Source organism: Ovis aries, chromosome 2 (genome assembly GCF_016772045.2).
Source record: "Ovis aries strain OAR_USU_Benz2616 breed Rambouillet chromosome 2, ARS-UI_Ramb_v3.0, whole genome shotgun sequence".
NCBI classification, from domain to species: domain Eukaryota; kingdom Metazoa; phylum Chordata; class Mammalia; order Artiodactyla; family Bovidae; genus Ovis; species Ovis aries.
Window position 1 is genome coordinate 149,786,183 of NC_056055.1, and position 20,500 is coordinate 149,806,682.

General features: G+C 38.8%; 1 protein-coding gene and 1 long non-coding RNA gene across 3 annotated transcripts in view; one reads left to right on the top strand and one right to left on the bottom strand.

Annotated features, from left to right (window-relative positions):
• PLA2R1 (phospholipase A2 receptor 1) overlaps window positions 1-6,061 on the top strand; it is a 126,734-nt gene extending 120,673 nt beyond the window's left edge. The window contains exons 28-30 of one of the 2 annotated variants that reach the window (XM_027964908.3): window positions 44-220; window positions 2,994-3,026; window positions 3,147-6,061. In XM_027964908.3, coding sequence (XP_027820709.2) covers window positions 44-220; window positions 2,994-3,026; window positions 3,147-3,361 — 425 coding nt within the window. In that variant the 3' untranslated portion in view covers window positions 3,362-6,061. The remainder of the gene's footprint in view (window positions 1-43; window positions 221-2,993; window positions 3,027-3,146) is intronic. The other variant, XM_060409836.1, reaches the window with a different exon arrangement.
• LOC121818823 (uncharacterized) overlaps window positions 1-20,500 on the bottom strand; it is a 44,860-nt gene that overhangs the window by 15,981 nt on the left and 8,379 nt on the right. The gene's annotated exons all lie outside the window — the stretch shown is intronic.

Genomic DNA, 20,500 nt, shown 5'->3' on the forward strand with positions numbered 1-20,500 from the left:
ACCAGGCACGTAATTCATAATAAGTTAGCGTTTTTTTCCACAGATGAAACCATAAAGTGGTTTGATGGAACTCCCACAGATCAATCAAACTGGGGTATTCGGAAGCCAGAGGTGGACCACTTCAAACCCCATCTGTGTGTTGCCCTGAAGATTCCTGAAGGAGTGTGGCAATTATCCTCATGTCAAGACAAAAAGGGATTTATATGTAAAATGGAAGCAGGTAGGTAAAGTTAAAAGGTAAATCCTCATTTGATTCCACCCTGACTAAAGCTGACCCACCTCTTTATACTTAAAACTTTTAAATTCAGGTATTCAGAGAGTATTCAAACAGATTCTGACATTATTGTCTTGTTTTACATCAAATAATTTACAGAACATACCAGCGTTCTCTCATATGCAGAGAAAAATCATTATAAGTCAACTCAAAGACTATGACTTTCTTGTGTCATCTGGCTGTTATATTAATGGGCAAAAAAGCAGTTTTACCTCAAGCAAATAGAGGTGGAAATGTAAACAAGCAACTCTCATTCTGGCAACTGCAACTCAGAATTTTAAAGTATCATTTTTGGTCACAGGAAATATAATTCAGGCCTAGGTATCCTTACTGTGGATAAGTAGATGTGTTTTTCTACTGCAAGGCATAGTATATTATAAATCATATTTTAACTTCATCTTTGTGGTGATAAAAATTTAGAACTATAAGCCAGAAAATTCTAGTCAGTTGCAAATGATACAGATTTCTAAGACAGTAAGGATTATTGACAGTGGAAGATGTTTATAATATTCACAACAGTTTCCAGATGCCAGTATTATAAAGAACAGGGGATTGATGTGGTCTGGGCTCCTGAAGAAGACTTTAGAGAGGGGATGAGGCTTTCGAATAGTAAAAGATAAAGAGAATAGAGAAGGGAAAGAATACTGGAGAAACGTTTCAGTAAGACGAAAGGCAGAAATAGAGAATGAACTTAAGGCTAGTCCACATTAGGTGGTGATGGGGGTAAAAGCATATTTCTGTAGGTTCCATCCACAGGGAGTGCTGGGTTAAAGAGCTGAACTTCATGGTGAAGGACACGCAGAACCCCTAAGTACTCTGTCGATACCTACAGTGGATGTAAGGGAGATGGTTGTAATTTGAGCCCTAGAACTAGAACAAAAATGGAGGGAAGAAATGGAAAAGAGAATCATCAGTCTTTAGTGACTGATTAGATATTGGCAATGAAAAAGCAAAAACTGGTAGGTATAGGAATCAAAGTTTGAGGTTCCAAAAGTGTGGGTATCGGCTCTGTGTGGAAAATATAGCTAATCTAATAGTGTGCCCAAGCAACCACTAGCATTCAGCTACCAAGAACAAATTAGAAACACCTCATGTCTGTTCAAATCTTTAAGGTTTCCTGTACTACACAGGACACCTCTTTCATCCTTCACGGCAAGTTTTCAAGGCAGTGAAACAGATACAACATTCCCATGTTACAAATGAGAAAAGTACTTGTCCAAACTGAGGCCACAGGGAGGAGTACCCAAATTTTCTGACTCCATGTGTCCCTTCTACACCTGCCCACTGCCTCCATCCTGAGAATGAATACCCATTCATCAGTCTGTCTTTGAAAAGTATCCTTCAGTTCAGTTCAGTTCAGTCGCTCAGTGGTGTCCGACTCCTTGCGACCCCGTGAATCGCAGCACGCCACGCCTCCCTGTCCATCACCAACTCCCGGAGTTCACTCAGACTCACGTCCATCGAGTCGGTGATGCCATCCAGCCATCTCATCCTCGGTCGTCCCCTTCTCCTCCTGCCCCCAATCCCTCCCAGCATCAGAGTCTTTTCCAATGAGTCAACTCTTCATATGAGGTGGCCAAAGTACTGGAGTTTCAGCTTTAGCATCATTCCTTCCAAAGAAATCCCAGGGCTGATCTCCTTCAGAATGGACTGGTTGGATCTCCTTGCAGTCCAAGGGACTCTCAAGAGTCTTCTCCAACACCACAGTTCAAAAGCATCAATTCTTCGGCGCTCAGCCTTCTTCACAGTCCAACTCTCACATCCATACGTAACCACTGGAAAAACCATAGCCTTGACTAGATGGGCCTTAGTTGGCAAAGTAATATCTCTGCTTTTGAATGTGCTATCTAGGTTGGCCATAACTTTTCTATACACAATACTACATTTTCAATAATATTATGTAAAATCATACAGTATTGTTTTTAAATTGCAAAATCAAGGTTTTATACATATCTGTAAGTGTGCTTTTGTTACTGGTAACAATGTTGACATTTCTTCATGGGTCTTAAGTAGTGCACCAAGTAGTCCTCCACTGACAAGTCCGTTACTGCTCTTTCTCTGGGTCATTCCCTGTATAATTCTCTGGATCTTTGCCTAGATCAAAAATAGCAGAGTTCAAATTCTGATATACAGTCTACTTGGAAAAGATATATTCTTTCAGTAGAAGATCCTCAAACAGGAACCCTCAAACTTTTTGAATGGAAGAGCTATTACTCATTTCCCCAGATTCTTGAGACATGAGAAGGTACTCATTTTTTAAATCTGCAAAAAGCCAGGGAGGTTATCATCACTGGACCAGCTCCACATCAGATCCCAACAAAACTGAGTTTCTTGTAGGCAGGGACTATATTTCACTCATATTTTTATTGTAGCACAGTGCTGAGAATAGATGAGGATTCTTCAGCTTAAAAAAGGCAGTATATGTCTTTGTGAGCACTAATATTGATGATTAAATAAATCAGGGATCAGCAAATTTTTCTTGTAAAGGATTAAATAGTAAATATTTCAGGATATAGGAGCCATATGGTCTCTGTCACACTTCAACTGTAGCAAAAAAACCGCCAAAGACGACAGAAAGATGGCTGAGTTCTAATTAAACATTACTTATAAAAACATGTGCTCAGATTTGATCCATGGGCCATCATTTTTTGAAGTAATGACATAACTTTGCTGAATTAAAAGGAAAATTTCATCTCAATATCTTTGTATTTGATTTTAGATATTCACACAGTAAAGAAGCATCCAGGAAAAGGTAGGTTTGGAACAGTAGAGAACATTTTGATTTTTCATAGAAATAAAATAGAAAGTAACATGTGAAAGTAACCATCTGACTTCACTGTCACTGAAGTTTTCTTTTTTCATCTCCTTGCAGGACCAAGTCACAGCATTATACCTCTTACAGTAGCACTGACACTGATAGTGATTCTGGCAATTTCCACACTTTCTTTCTGCATGTACAAGCGCAGGAACATTATCTTCAGGAGACTTGCTCAGCTTAGAAATCCTTACTATCCTTCAACCAACTTTAGTACAGTACATTTAGAAGAAAATATTCTCATTTCTGATCTTGAAAAGAATGACCAATAATAATGAAGTGAGAGAACGTCACGGCGGTGAGAATGAGCAAAGAAGAGTATTTTCCTTTACAGACCAGATGCCACTATAATGTGAATCATGTCACCATCTTCATTATTCTTAAAATGATTACTGGTTTTGAATTGTAACCAAATCAGATAGGTGTTCATTTATTTATTTCCTCAAACTGTGATCTATTCTTAAAAGGGGGAAATTTTACAGTGCTTATTATTCAGAAAACAAGAACTATTAAAAGAAACTCCCAAATGAGACCCCTCAAACTAACATGAATAATGGTTTTTGCATTAATATGCTTTTACCAAAAATTCTGGGGAATTTTTAAGCTGATTTGGTATCTATTCAGATGTTTACCAATACTCATTCCATGAAAAGAGAGGGGGACGGGAAGCAAAACAAATTTTAAAGTCCTCCACTCGTAGAAGAAAGAGAAAAAGCTTCTGAGAGGATTCTTGTTTGGTTTTTATTCAGTCAGTTTAACAGCAGGGTTTGCAAAACACTAATATCTCAGCTTAATACTCACAGGTTCTGGACTCTCTACTAATATTTAGGGTGACATTCATTTTTATTAGTTCTGTCTTCTCAAACTAAAGGAAAAGAAAAATAACCTTTCTTTATTAAATAGTAAAAATCTTTTAGTAGCACACTTTCACAAGCAGCCATGCAATGTGACCTAAAATCATCAATTACTAAATGATAACAAAGTTAGTTTTAAAAAAAACTGTATAGATAAGCTCAAAGGAATATATTGAGATCTTAATACTTTTAAAATTTATGAGCTTTATTTAAGACTAAAGATATAAAGTATATACCACTCCTAACAACCAAAAGATATAAAATGCAACTTGAATTTAAGGGGGAAAAGTTAAAGATCTGAATTACAGTTTCATTAGAATGAGACTAGAGGATGTGATGAGAAGTACTAAAAAATTACTCTCCAGAGTAATCTAGATACCTTTGCTGTATAGAGTTTATGTAGTAAATGATGGTTTGGGGGAACCACCTCCATTTGCATTGGACTAGTTAGTGTGGTCAGTAAAAAATAAAAGCATGATACTAATCCATAAATTAAAAATCACAGGCTTGGTCTTCCTTCATTCATTTCTTATAAACAAAAAAGACTTCATAATCAATATTCAAAACTTTACTCATTACATAAATGTTTATCAAGTTCTTGTTAAGAACCAAGAGCCATTTTAGAAACTGGAGGTACTGGGGTAAGCACTTAGTTTCTAATGAAGGAAAACCAACAGTAAAGCAGTCAAGAAACAGAATAAAATAGCAGGCGGGTATGAAGACTAAGTAAGGGCCTACGATAGAGAGAAACTGGGAGAGTCTCCCTAGAGTGTGCGTTTTCATTATTAACAACCAGCTGCCTCAAAACTGGTGGAAAACAGCCACAAGATGAAGCTAAGAGAAAGTAGGAATACGCCTCTACATGGGAAACTGTCATCATTAGAAACACAATTTGAAGCATGTGTCCTAAGAATGAAGTCTTTGTGGCCTGAAACATTCATACAGAGTCCAAAAGCAGCTGTTTGCTACTGCTGTGCCATTACATGCTGAGACAATCTACTTCCATAATTTTGCTTGTTCAGGGACTTTTTTTTAAAGATATTACATTATGTGGCAGTTGCATGTTTATGACTCAAAAGAAGAACTGGCCTGGACTAACCAGATGTTTAGCCCAATTTAATAATCTGTCAAGTGAAATTAAAGTTCTGTTCTTGTCAGTTGTCTTGCTAAAAACTGCTAATCAACTATCCTTCCAGTCAAGGTATATTGAAGCGAATAGTCAGTCACACATAAAAATTTGACAAAGTATGTCATTAGTAAAGTGATTTTGCAGGAAAAAACTGTACTGTGCATCAGTGCTCTGTACTTTGATATTTAGTATTAAACCACATCCCCATGGACAGGTCGCACACTACTTACCATTAATGAAAGTACAGAAATAAGTACTGAGATAATCTGCTTTATTCATATATGTGCACTTTAAAAAACTTTCTTCCACAACTATTTTTAATCTGAGCTAGACTTCATAGCTATACAAGAAAAGAAACAAAATAGCAGGGTCACAAACTCAGTTCAGTTCAGTCGCTCAGTCATCTCCAACACTGTGACCGCATGGACTGCAGCCCGCCAGGCTTCCTTGTCCATCACCAACTCCTGGAACTTGCTCAAACTCACGTCCAATGAGTCAGTCATGCCATCCAACCATCTCATCCTCTGTCATCCCCTTCTCCTCCTGCCTTCAATCTGTCCCAGCATCCGGGTCTTTTCCAGTGAGTCAGTTCTTCGCATCAGGTGGCCAAAGTATTGGAGCTTCAGCTTCGTCATCGGTACTTCCAATGAATATTCAGGACTGATCTCCTTTAGGATGGACTGGTTGGATCTCCTTGCAGTCCAAGGGACTCTCAAGAGTCTTCTCCAACACCACAGTTCAAAAGCATCAATTCTTCAGTGCTCAGCTTTCTTTATGGTCCAACTCTCACATCCATACATGACTACTGGAAAAACCATACCTTTGACAAGATGGACCTTTGTTCACTAAGTAATGTCTCTGCTTTTTAATATGCTGTCTAGGTTGGTCTTAGCTTATCTTCCAAGGAGCAAGCATCTTTTAATTTCATGGCTGCAATCACCATCTGCAGTGATTTTGGAGCCCCCCAAAATAAAGTCTGTCACTGTTTCCATTGTTTCCCCATCTATTTGCCATGAAGTGATGGGACTGGATAATTAATATGCCCCGTCCAAAAAGAGTCAATTATTTTCTATAGCTCTAAGTGATGGGAAATTTTAAAGATCTTTCCAACTGAAGATATCTTGGGTTCTTCCAATTTCAACTGTCTCAGTTTAAATGTTTCTTCTATTGAAATTTCCACTTCCTATCAAGGGTGCATTACCTGGTCTCATTAGATAAACATTCAGTCTTCTAGAGTTGACATTCCCTTCTCAAAATGGTGATTGGATATATGAAACTCATTGTGTCCTTGCAGTGGGGGCTTCCCTGATAGCTCAGCTGGTAAACAATCCGCCTGCAATGCAAGAGACCCCGGTTCAATTCCTGGGTCAGCAAGATCCACTGGAGAAGGGATAGGCTACCCACTCCAGTATTCTTGGACTTCCCTTATAGCTCAGTTGGTAAAGAATCTTCCTGCAGTGTGGGAGATCTGGGTTCAATCCCTGGGTTGGGAAGATTCCCTGGAGAAGGGAAAAGCTACCCATTCCAGTATTCTAGCCTGGAGAATTCCATGGACTGTATAGTCCAAAGGGTCACAAAGCGTCGGACACAACTGAGTGACATTCACCTTCACTTGTGTCCTTGTGGCACGGAGAGGGGAGTAGGAGTAGGTGATAACTGACTGGGAGTCCTGCTGGCATCTTTATGGAGTCTGTATTTGGTATAACGTGTAGTCTAGTCTCTTGATTTGGCCCCATCCTGGCTTTCCCTGGCACTGCCTCTCCCTAGAGAATTGTCTGTGATTCCCATTCAATTCCCTACCTGGATATTACAATTCTAGACAATAAAGCCATGTCACATCTGCAGTAGCGTCATAAGCTACTCTTTTAGTCAGGAGGCTTAATACTATAGCAAACAATCCCCAAATCTCATTGACTTAGTACAACAAAGGTTTATTTCTCATCCACATCAACTTTGCTCTATTCAGTTATTCATGGGTCCAGGCTCCTCCTAAATATCCATAGTAGGACCTCTATCTCCAAAAGCTTTGGTTGCCTCAGAGGTCCCTTTCCTCTGCCTCACAGAAGCTAAAGATCTCCTTGAGTAATTATGTAGTTTCCATGGGCTATTGAAATACATTCTCCATATTAACAGTCTTTAACTTGAGAACATGTACCCTATGGGTACATAAAGACTTCCAAGGGATACAGGGGCAGGGATATTGCTGGGGAGCTCAGTTTCCAGATTCTTTAACCTTTAAATATATTCTTTCTTAGAAGTTACTTGCCTGAGATCAAGGTGTCATGCTAGTTCTTCTTTCCCATCTCTTTTAGCAGAAATGTCTATCTCTACCTCGAAAAAAATAAAAGACATGGCTTTTACTCAAAATATGATGATGATGCCTTATCTTGGTAAAGTCCTCCATGGACCAAAGACAGAAAAAAATTTCAAAATAATGATGTCACTGAAATTTCTTTTAATAAAGGAATTCTTAACCTACATATATTCTCATGTCTTTCCCTCTTTTCATACATTTTTCTGTTAGGATGAAGTGATAAATTAGAAATGGGTTATTTTGCCCATGTTGGGATAGTCTAAATTAATATGCATTTCATATACATATATATAAACAGCAGGAGTGATAACTACCTTCCTTTGAGACTTTATCTCATCCAGCCCCTGTCTATTATGAAAGACTGTATCTGGAGAGAATATCTCATAAAAGCAAAGTAAAGACAGTGCAACTGTTGATAAGACCCTGAAGTGTCACTTTATAAGCTCATGGCAAGGCTCTGTGTTTTATTTATCTTAGATTTCTAACTGAGCTTTGGGGAAGAGTATTATCATGCTTATTTGAACTGAAAAATGAAATCATAATTTTTTGAACATTGTCTTATTTGGCTCATTTGACAATAAAGATTGGCTTTACCAATTAGGTTTTATGATGAAAATTTTCATTAAATTGGATGAACTATACATGCAAATCAAGTGTTTAGATTAAAGCATGTATAAAATAAAGACATTTAATAGAAAAGTAGTATTGACTAAAGTATGATAAAATTAGCAATATTTTATTTTTCCCAACCTTTGTATGCCAGGCAAAACAAGGTGCCCATAAGTGAAAGAGTAATAGGCATAACTGATAGTCATTTTAAGAAGGAGTAGAGAACTCTGAAGTTTCTGGGTCTAGAAGCACAACATGGCACATCTTCTCATGTACCATTGGCCAGAATTAGTCACAGGGTCCAATGTAACTGCAGGGAAGTCTGGGAGGTCTCCCAGTGTGCTCAGGAAGGAGAGGATAATGGACAATAGTGAGCACCAACAACCTCTGCCAGCTTTCTCAGCACATATAGCTACGAAAGAAAGGAGCTGGGGAGAATAGAATTCAGGCTGAATCTTGATTCATGCTAGCAATTTTTAATTAATATTAATTAATTTCATCTATGGTACATCCATTTCATTAAGAGATGAAATATAACATTTTATTTTTATATATACAAGTTATTTATCAACCACTGTAATATATTCATATCTGTCAGATAATAATTGTAATAATAGTAATTGTAATGGCAACTCAATACAGAAGAAAATTTTAACACAGCCTATGTTCACAGGGAAATTAAAAAAAATAATTTTAACTTATCTTTTTATTGTAGGCAAATATGACAAGGAAATTAATGAAATAGTTTCAAGAATAAAAATATATTACATTAGGATAAAATTCATAGGGGGATTGGAATGGAAATACAAGATTAAACACAGAAAGAAACAAGAATCTTTGACTGCTAAAAGTTTGTATTTCTATTTTTAAATAGACTATGATAGAATTCAAACTGTTATGGTATTACCAATCAAAAGAATTAGGGCTTCTTGGTGAAGTGATTGGTTTCAGGTCTAGGGCAGGAAAAATACAAGATGAAACTGGTATATCTTGTAATGCCAGAAAGTAAGGAAATGCTCACAAAAAGATGAGATCATGTCCAAAGGACACGGGACCAAACTGAAGGAGCTCCCAATGGTCAAAATTGAAACACTGAGTAACAAAATAATAATAGCATTGGATTTTAAGCATAGAATATCTATGAGTTCATATTAATGTAAATAAATAAGTAAGTAAATCAAGGAGAAGCAGCAGTTCTTTTCTACAGAAGAATTCCAATTAAAAATGTAGAAAGAATGAGAGAGACAAAAATCACCATTAGGAAAACACAACAGTAATAATTGTTACAGCAAGATCCGCTAGTGGGTCCTGTTTAAGAAGAAACAGGAAATTTTCATAGCCTTAATATATTGCCTCCAAAATGGTCATAAATTATAACTGGAATTCCATTAATTCCGGTTAGTTATAACTGGAATTCCACTTCCATTATACCTGGAAAGTACTAACTTTATAAGAGAAACCTCAGGGTTAAGATAAGCAGTAATGAGCCACAGCAGCATCTGGTATCCTCTAGCATCATGCCCTAAGAAGGGCACATGACTTTTTTGGTGTCTACCCAAATAATGCGTAATCCCGACTTAACAATAAAAAACATCAGACAAATTCAAACTGACAAGCATTACACAAAGTAATTGATGACTTCAAAAGTGTCCAGGTCATGAAAGATAAGGAAAGATTGAGGAAATGTCGCAGATTGGAGGAGAATAAGGAGCCATGACAACTAAATGCAAGGCAAAATCCTGAATTGGATCCTGAAACAGAAAATGGGTATTGTGGAAAAACGTGAAATTATAATAAAATTTGTAGTTAGCAGTATATATATACCATTAGAAGCTGAGTGAATGGTGTATAGAAATTCTCTGAACTATGCTGGTACTGCATTGTGCTAGAAATTTTCTATAAATCTAAAGTTATTTCAAAATAAAAAGTTAAAAATAGGCTATGATATTATATTCCACTGGATGTGTTGAAAGGATGACATGATGTTTTTACTTTTAAATGTCATTATAATAAGATGAAAATTGCATCCTAATTATAAAAAATTTTAAATGTCAAATTAGAAATGTAGGGAGGGATTTTTTTTCCAAAATTCTTTTAGGAGTATGCAAGCAAAAATATTTGAGGACCATTGTTATATGACACTCTCTTCTCCTGCCCCGAATAAGAACCAAGCAAAGCCTAATTTTTCTTCAATCTGTCTAATAGCTCGTCCACAGAATTGAGGCCAACATATATCCTGGTGTCAGCTTTCTGCCTTCTGTGCTCTTTTTATTTCACTTCTCTAGTGTCTTATCAGCATTTCCAGTTCTCTCACTCCTGTTTATCCATTACAACCTCATGGCTTACTCTTCATGGTAGACAAAGTACAGAAGGGGAAAAATAAAACTTGCTTAGTTTCCTCACATTGAGAAACATTTCAAAATGTTACATTCCATCAAAATTCTTATCACCATTTATATGAAACTTTGCAACGATTATTACTATACGTGGTTGGAATCTTTATTCCATTTTCTTCCACCCCTCAAAACAACGATGTAGACTAGCAACTGGCAGGGTGAAATTCAGCCTTCTGCCTGTTTCTGTAAATAAAATTACGGGAACACAGCGATCCTCATTCATTCACTGTGTATGACTGCTTCCAGGCTAGGGCAGCAGAGTTGAGTGGCTGCAACATACGTTGAAGGGCCGGAATCCTTTGGTATTTACCTCTCACCCTTTACAGGAGAGGTCTGCTGACCCCTGATTTAGAAAAGAATTATCTAGAAGCAAAGTCTAACATCCTTTAGCAAGTCTTACAAGCATTATAATATACATGAGAAGCACTTCAGTGTATTGATAACCACTTCTATTTGGAACCATGTGAACCATGTGAAAGTCACTCAGTCGTGTTCGACTCTTTGCGAACCCATGGACTATACAGTCCATTAATTCTCCAGGCCAGAATACTGGAGTGGGTAGCCTTTCCCTTCTCCAGGGGATTGTCCCAACCCAGGGATTGAACCCAGGTGTCCCGCATTGCAGGTGGATTCTTTACCAGCTGAGCCACAAGGAAAGCCCAAGAATACTGGAGTGGGTAGCCTATCCCTTCTCCAGCAGATCTTCCTGACCCAGGAATCGAACCAGGGTCTCCTGTATTACAGGCAGATTCTTTACTAGTTGAGCCTGGTAAAGAAGAAGAAGAAGAAATGTCTCTCTATCAGAGAAGCCTGAAACATTTATTGAGAGACTACTGTGCCCCAGCAGACAAAGAACCAACTCATTGGAAAAGACCCTGATGCTGGGAAAGATTGAGGGCAGGAGGAGAAGGGGGCAGCAGAGGATGAGATGGCTGGATAGTATCACTGATTCAATGGACATGAGTTTGAGCAAACTGTGGGAGATAGTGAAGGACAGGGAAGCCTGACGTGCAGTAGTTCATGGGGTCACAAGGAGTCAGACACGACTTAGCAACTGAACAACAACAATGCGCCCCCAGAGAGGGTTCTAGGTTCTAGAACTGGTAATACAAATAAAACCCGTGATGAAGTGCACGAGGTCTTGGGGAAGAAGAATATGTACATAATAAATGTAATATAATGTGACACAAATATTAACAGAAAGAAAAGAATCAGGAAAAAAGGGTACTGATGAATTCTGTTGGGTAAAGAAAGAAACTTAACAGAAAGAGTTCAGTTCAGTTCAGCTCAGCCGCTCAGTTGTGTCTGACTCTGCAACCCCATGAACCGCAGCACGCCAGGCCTCCCTGTCCATCACCAACTCCTGGAGTTCACTCAGACTCACGTCCATCGAGTCAGTGATGCCATCCAGCCATCTCATCCTCATTCGTCCCCTTCTCCTCCTGCCCCCAATCCCTCCCAGCACCAGAGTCTTTTCCAATGAGTCAACTCTTCGCATGAGGTGGCCAAAGTACTGGAGTTTCAGCTTTAGCATCATTCCTTCCAAAGAAATCCCAGGGCTGATCTCCTTTAGAATGGACTGGTTGGATCTCCTTGCAGTCCAAGGGACTCTCAAGAGTCTTCTCCAACAGCACAGTTCAAAAGCATCAATTCTTCGGCGCTCAGCCTTCTTCACAGTCCAAGTCTCACATCCATACATGACCACAGGAAAAACCATAGCCTTGACTAGACAGACCTTAGTCAGCAAAGTAATGTCTCTGCTTTTGAATATGCTATCTAGGTTGGTCATAACTTTTCTTCCAAGGAGTAAGTGTCTTTTAATTTCATGGCTGCAATCACCATCTGCAGTGATTTTGGAGCCCAGAAAAATAAAGTCTGACACTGTTTCCACTGTTTCCCCATCTATTTCCCATGAAGTGATGGGACCGGATGCCATGATCTTCATTTTCTGAATGTTGAGCTTTAGGCCAACTTTTTCACTCTCCTCTTTCACTTTCATCAAGAGGCTTTTAGTTCCTCTTCAATTTCTGCCATAAGGGTGGTGGCATCTGCATATCTGAGGTTATTGATATTTCTCCCGGCAATCTTGATTCCTGAGTAATGCCCGTTAAACAGAAAATTTTAAATAAAAGAGATTTCTTTTATATCTTCTTGAGTTAGAAAGAAAGCTTTTTAGTTTTTGACCAATAATAAAGAAAAGGCGTACTTAATTTACACATACTTAACTTCTGAATCCTCAAGAAAAAAGACAATCTCAAGAATGGCATACATTATTACCTTTATACTATGGCTAAATCCATTTAAAGCCAACTTGGTTATAGTTATTCCTAGTTATTACTGGGGTGGAATGGAAGGGGTGGGTACATCTGCATTGCTGATCACACCATGGCATTAAGATTTACGTCCGTAAACAATTTCAGTTTAAAAATCTATCTTATATCATGTGCTATATGAGCTACATAATTAACACATGTTATGACTCTCAATTCTTATGTATAAGAATAATGGCTTTTACTGGAAAAAACTAAAGCATTTATAAATGAACATTAGAAATAAACATTCAAAAGTTGTATCTATTTTAGGAACATTGACTTAGCTGTTCATGGTTCTCTAAAGCCTAATGAAACTGTTTGTGTCTTGGATTGTTTACAAAAATTTATAGCACTTTGAATTTTATTTCCAATGTTTACAATTCAATAGAAAATGACTGAAAATTCAGATTTGTTCACTCTTAGGTTGTAAAATTTTAAGTGTGTATGTGTGTGTGTTAGTTGCTCAGTCGTGTTCAACTCCTTGTGACCCCGTGGACTGTAACCCTCCAGGCTCCTTTGTCCATGGAATTCTCCAGGGAACAATACTGGAGTGAGTTGCCATTTCCTACTCCAGGGGATCTTCCCAACCCAGGGATTGAACTTGGGTCTCCTGCATTCCAGGCAGATTCTTTACCTTCTGAACCACCAGGGAAGCCCATAGTGTAATGTAGCTTTAAAAATTCAGCTAATAATATTCAGGCTTACATAAAAGGTTAATATTCCAGGTACACTTATAAATATCTTGAACCATATGTTTTATTTCTTAAGTCAATTCCATTAGTATTGCTGCATTTTAAAATTTAGAAAAAAATAACAAATGAATCTAAATCCGAAATGCTAGACAAAAAAGTGAAAATCTGCATGTGCTTATAATGAATGCCTAATGAAGAATTCTAATTGCAGAAGAAAATCTATAACTAAAGTCACAAAATTAGTACTATGTATACCAGTGACCTTCTCTCCTCAGAGTTAATTAACACAAGCACTTGCTTCTTGCAGAGCACTTTACTGTAATTTAGAACAAATTAAGGGAAAAAAATCATTGAAGTACTGTTTTCTTCACACCATGAAGTGAGCATGATGGGCCAAAGTTAACTCATTTAAAATATTGTCATCCTTTTCTTGTAATTATGAATAGCAATGTCATTTTTATTGGAAAAAAAAATCCTGATTTATGCCATTTTCTATTCTTTTCTTGAGCTTGTATTTAATAATGGAAATTGATTTTTTTAACTAATATAAAATGCCTTATTCTATTTCTCATTTCTCCTAAGTCTTTCATTTACACTAAATTCAAGCATTGTATATTATCCTGTCAGCGAGTGAAGTCGCTCAGTCGTGTCTGACTCTTTGCGACCCTGTGGACCGTAGCCCAGCAGGCTCCTCCGTCCATGGGATTCTCCAGGCAAGAATACTGGAGTGGGTTGCCATTTCCTTCTCCAGGGGATCTTTCCAACCCAGGGATCGAACCCAGGTCTCCCACATTGCAGGCAGATGCTTTAACCTCTGAGCCACCAGGGAAGACATATTATCCTGGGTATTTTTCAAATATTTTGAAATTAATATGGTGAGTTATGAAAGGACCATTTTCATATTTTCCTACCCTTCCCCCAACCCTGAAATTGTGACTTTACTATTAATTCCACTCAATAATTTATTAATTGAGTTCCTTCAGTCTTAACTTATGAGGTCATGTCCCCATGAGGCTGTTTAAACTTTGCTCTTCCCCTTCTCAGACAGTGGGGTTTTGCAGAAGCAAAAATGTAAGTAGTAGGCAGGATTCTCTTCCCAATGGACTTTGGTTAGAGGGGAATATCCAGAAAAGAAGACAGAATCAATGAAAACTCATCAGGATTAGGGAGGAATGGGGACTTAACAGAGGCATTCCTTCATGTGTCACCAAAAGTTTTGGCATGTCTGATTAAAAAATCTATTCTGTGGAGACTGAGAAATCTGTTCAAGATTGAGCATCCCTGAACAGATGCAGTGTGGACCCAAGCCATCAACACTTGCAGTGTTCAAGTTAGGGTTCCCCTGCTGCTACTGCTGCTGCTGCTAAGTCGCTTCAGTCGTGTCCGACTCTGTGCGACCCCACAGACGGCAGCCCACCAGGCTCCCCCGTCCCTGGGATTCTCCAGGCAAGAACACTGGAGTGGGTTGCCATTTCCTTCTCCAATGCATCAAAGTGAAAAGTGAAAGTGAAGTTGCTCAGTTGTATCCGACTCTTAGCGACCCCATGGACTGCAGCCCACCAGGCTCCTCTGTCCATGGGATTTTCCAGGCAAGAGTACTGGAGGTACTGGGGTGCCATTGCCTTCTCCAGGGTTCCTCTAGCTGGACACAAAACTGTTTTATTCCCATTTCATTCCCCATGACACCTAAGGTGCAAAGGAAAACCAGTTTCTCTGCTCACTACCCATCTGAGGGGCCACATCTGAGTAAAGCAGTGCCTTCTGGTGACAGGGAAGGATCAGAGGGCCTGGTGACACTGGCACTCAATAGAAACTCCCTGGAGTTGGCACCTCAATTTATTTCCCAAGGGAAGTTTAGAGAGAAAAGAGGCATATTGAGCAAGAAGGACAATTTGGTTACTTTTGCTATAGAAGATAATCTGTAATTACATGTTGCTGTTCAGTCACTAAGTCGTGTCCAACTCTTTGCAACCCCATGGACTGCAGCACACCAGGCTTCCCTGTCCTTCACTATCTCCCAGAGCTTGCTCAAACTCATGTCCACTGAGTCTGTGATGCCATCCAAACATCTCATCCTCTGTCACCCCCTTCTCCTTCTGCCCTCAATCTTTCCCAGCATCAGGGTCTTTTCCAATGAGTCAGCTCCTTGCCTCAGGTGGCTGAAGTATTGGAGTTTCAGCTTTAGCATCAGTCCTTCCAACGATTATTCAGGACTGATTTCCTTTACAATTGACTGGTTTGATCACCTTGCTGTCCAAGGGACTCTCAAGAGTCTTCTCCAACACAATAATTCGAAAGCATCATTTCTTCAGTGCTCAGCTTATTTATGGTACAATTCTCACATCTGTACATAACTATTGGAAAAATCATATACTTGACTAAACAGACCCTTGTTGGCAAAGTGATGTCTCTGCTTTTTAATACGCTATCCAGGTTTGTCATAGCTTTTCTTCCAAGGAGTAAGCATCTTTCAATTTCATGGCTGCAGTCACCACATGCAGTGTTTTCATACTAGTGAGTAAATGTCATTAAAATGTCCATTTTAATAATCAACTGTATTTGTTAATAAATGTAGTTGCATGGGTGGTAGCCACTATAATTATCCTCAAGTTTATTATCATTATTCATATCGCATTTGAGGCACTCTTATATGACTCAGTTGGCATCTTTAGTCAGGAAGTCAAAAATATCAGTTAAAGCAAGGAATCATAAAGGGTAACAGATGCATACTTAGCCTGAACATTTTAATTTCTATTAGAACACACAAATATACATTTATCCACAAATCTCTTGGTATACAGACAGTATTATTCATTTCAATATGGCTTCCTGTCAGTCTTGTGCATAAAGCAGTTGTTCACAATCTCTGGTTTCATTGCCTTTACTGGAGTGCAAATTTAAAGATATCTGTAAGCCAGTCTGAGTGCAGAGCCCTAATTTTTAAAAAATTTTCCCCAATATTTAAAATTGTCTTTCTCAAAAATAGAATCTTTAGCTATTCATGTTTATCGAGTCATTGCAAAGCTTTTGGTTTTCATAATTTTCTTTTTATACTCATATTTTCTTACAATTTAGTTAGAGTATAAAATTCCAATGCCTAGTACAATTGTCATAAATAGATTTGGGAACAAACACAACCAATCACGTTAACCACGTGTATGAAGGAATTGGTGGGAATATAGCTTTGCTTTCATTTCAATAGAATGTTTCACAGAGGACTTGGCTGGCCCACCAGGGTAGTGAAGTCTTTAGCTGCTTCTTCAGCTGTTAGTGTTTAAGGTTTCCTCCAAACACAGGCAATGAGAATTTTACTTAGAACTTAACTTGATATCTACGCAGAATGGATGTGAACAGATATAAGCAAGTTATCTAAGAGAGAGAAAACAGCTTCCCAGGTCACCTATCTACTGTCTAGATTGCAACTTGATTAAACATGTCTGAGGAAAGAAAGCAAGAAGGTGCCTAGGAAGGGGCTGGGGAGCTGAATCAGTGGCCCACGGAAGCAAGCTCAGAGACAGACATCCTTGACAGTGTTGGCAGCAAGGATATTAGGCAGAGTATATTTTAGGGTTCCAAAGACATCTCTGGGTGAGGTGAATGTTCAATATTGTTTAATCATCTTACCTTGTGCTGTAAACATAACATTCTTTGTTCCATTTTGCCTAACAAAAATCTTCTTAGTATAGATTTGCCTAGTATTGAGAGAACCACCTCCCAGACTTTAAGTATAATAGGTCCCTAAGAGAGGGGTTGCCTATGGTAAAGGAAATGACTTGAGATTGTGATTAATTTTCCTGTGCAGTTAGAAAAAAGCTGTTGACTGTATAAGTACTCATCTTAAATTTCTGGTTGTAAATGAATACACTGGCATTGTGATAGCTACTTCAGCCTCCTGTGTGATTCTGTTGTGGCAGGTCCAGACTGTTGCTCACTGAAAAGGGGATCTAGACCCAAAGAACTTGCGCTAGTGCAGTGATTGAAGAACAAGGGCACAGTGCTTACTCGGATGCCAGAAGAGTCCTAAATTGGCATTACAATCTCTATCACAGCTTGTGGGTGTTGATTTAGGGTGAGTGCAAGCATGACATCCCCTAGTGCCAAACAAGAGTGATTTTCTGGGATTAAAACCAAAACCCAAATCCTGGCATACAATTGTGATCTTCAGGGTCCAACCCATCTTCACTTAGGCTCCATTTCCTGTGAAGACTACTAAGTTCTTCCACCAACTCTCATTCTATTGATTTCACAGCAGTATTTGAGGGATCACAGATCTGTTTCATGAACCCTGTTTTTCAGATGGCAAAAACAAGGCTTAGAAATATACTTTGAGTTCCAAGTGCAATACAATAGGTTTTTGTTGGTTATCCATTTTAAATATAGCAGTGGAGGGAGAGGGAGAGGGTGGGATGATTTGGGAGAATGACATTCTAACATGTATACTATCATGTGAATTGAATCGCCAGTCTATGTCTGACGCACGATGCAGCATGCTTGGGGCTGGTGCATGGGGATGACCCAGAAAGATGTTATGGGGAGGGAGGTGGAGGGGGTTCATGTTTGGGAATGCATGTAAGAATTAAAGATTTTTAAAAAAAAATAAAAATAAATGTTGCTAAATATAGCAGTGGGTACATGACCTGCTCAATGTTATGTGCCAGCCTGGATGGGAGGGGTGTTTGGGGAGAATGGATACATGTATATGTATGGCTGAGTCCTTTCACTGTTTACCTGAAACTATCACAAAATTGTTAACTGGCTAGACCCCAAACCAAAATGTTTTTGGTGTTAAAAATAAAATTTAAAAAAATGTAATAAAAATATTCTTTGATTTAACTGATGAATGCTATCTGGCTAAAAGTTGGAATTAGAATCTATCTCATGATTCTCAGCTTTGAGCTCTCATCAGTCGTCTGTGTTGCCTACAACTCAGCTGACCCCAGAGCACTGCAAGAAAAGTGGAGTTTCAGAGGGCTGTGAGGCATGGTAGACCATGGACAATGAAAGAGGCCATGCTATAAAATCAGAGAAGGGCAAACAGGTGCCCAGCTAACTCAGACACCTGATAAACAGAGACATAGTTTCAATTCTGCTTTGGAACCCAAACAGGTCTATGGAGCAGGTAAGAAGGGCATGTAGACTCTCAGAGTGGGGAGCTGAAGGTAGGAGATACAGGATGGGGAGCTGGGAGGCCCAGAAGAGCTCTACGGAATCCTTGAGCTCTTAACAATTAAAAGTGAAGTTACCCATTTGCATTTTTATGATGGATTTTATGAATGGCAAGATTTCTTCCTATAGTCCTGAATGGTAGCAAAAATTGGGTTATTTCTGTTTTGTTCTGTGTTCCTAGAGAACGGTGTTTCCTTGTTAAAAGCTAATGCATTGCATTCCAACTTGATTAAAGATATAAAACAAACAGCTCTGAAAATCACAGAAACTCAGGAAAAAGAGAACTTTGAAAAAGGCTTTTTTATGTGTAATGGCTAGAAAGCAGAAGAAAACAGGAACTATTTTGAGTTTGGGTTCTAATTGGTCACATACATATCAGATAAAAATGCAGTCCTTCAGCATCAGTTTTGTTCATGTGTGGCTGGTATATGTGCAGGGTGTCCCTCCAAATCCACGCCCCACCTGTCTTCAGCCTGCTCTGTGCCTCAGATGGGATCATTTGAACTTCCAGCATCGGTTGGGTCTACCCAATAGGAGGCTCCACAGGGAGATTTCAAAGGTGGGAAAAATGCTGGTGATTTTAATCTTCCCAACCCCTCCTCGCCTAAATGCAACTGAATAGTGCGCACCTTCCTCCCCTGAGGCCACAGCACCCGTATCCTGCCCCCTCTTCCACAACTGCTGCCTTTTCCAGATCCAGGAGCAGCAAAACCACTCATCTCTTGAGGCCTGGGGTGGTGAATTCTCCTATGGCACGAATTCCTGGGTGCTTCGCTGTCCCTTGTTGCTCCCTGGCACCTTCCCACACCTTTATAAATGGTTCCCTCATTAAATTCTTTCCAGTTCCACTTCTCGTGACTCCCCCATTTCCTGGAGGGTCCCCAAGGATACAGCAAGCTTGCAAATGTTTGGTCATGCTTTTGATATTGGAATAGCTCACACTTTAGCAGTCTTGATCCTCCAGCTTTCAATTTCATTTTTGTGTGAAGCTTTTCCAAGACAACAACATAAAATTCCAATTAAACACATGTTTAGCCCTACTAGACTCTAAAAGCAAGCACAACTAATCATTCCCAAGTAAGCCATACTTGGACTAAAGTAAGAGTGGACACTGTCAAGGGAAGAAAGGTTATTATAAGCCCAAACTGTTAAATTATACTTTCATGACTGAACACAACTGTAATCCATATTATTATTTTAAATTACACTATAAAAAGAAGTCATTTATTGCCTTTCCAAAACATAGTGATAATATATTACCAAATTATCAAGGGTACTTTATTAAAGCTCTTGAATTTGATTTATAATGCATGATGTGGCTTATCCTTGAGAAAAATCTACTAAAAGGTATACTTAGTCTTAAAGCTAGCGAAATAAAATCTCCCTCTAATCAGCCGCCGGAAAGCTTCCGCTTCAGTGCTTTGTTGATACTGGTGTCAGCAGGACCTTAAAAGCTTGAAGCTTTTTATGTTTGATCAAATACCAGCATTATGCTGAAGCATAAGTATTAATTCACAGAGTGAAGCTTCCAAAAACTTCTCTAGTTCTCCTTCATCCTTCCTCCACCCATCACAAAGGTCACATCAAATAGAAGGTTGGGGTCAATACAGAGACAGACATTTTGTGAGAGTTCAATACACACAGAACCACTCTAGAACCCAAGGGAGAGAAGAGCTCCAAAATACACTTTTCTGAAAATGCCAGTCATATCTAAGAAAAGAAAAAGTAACTGCTGCTTGGAAGTAAGAGGATGACATGGTTGTTATTCTCATCTTAAATGAGAAGTGGAGTGCCAGAGAGAGTTAGACGTTAGTGTTTGGAGGAGCTGGAATCATTGTCAATCAGATCATAACAGTCCCTTCCCAAATAAAATCTCTCAACACAGAAATCGGAAGCCGCTAAAGTTAAAGAAAATAATTTTTTCTACAACTTTTACCTC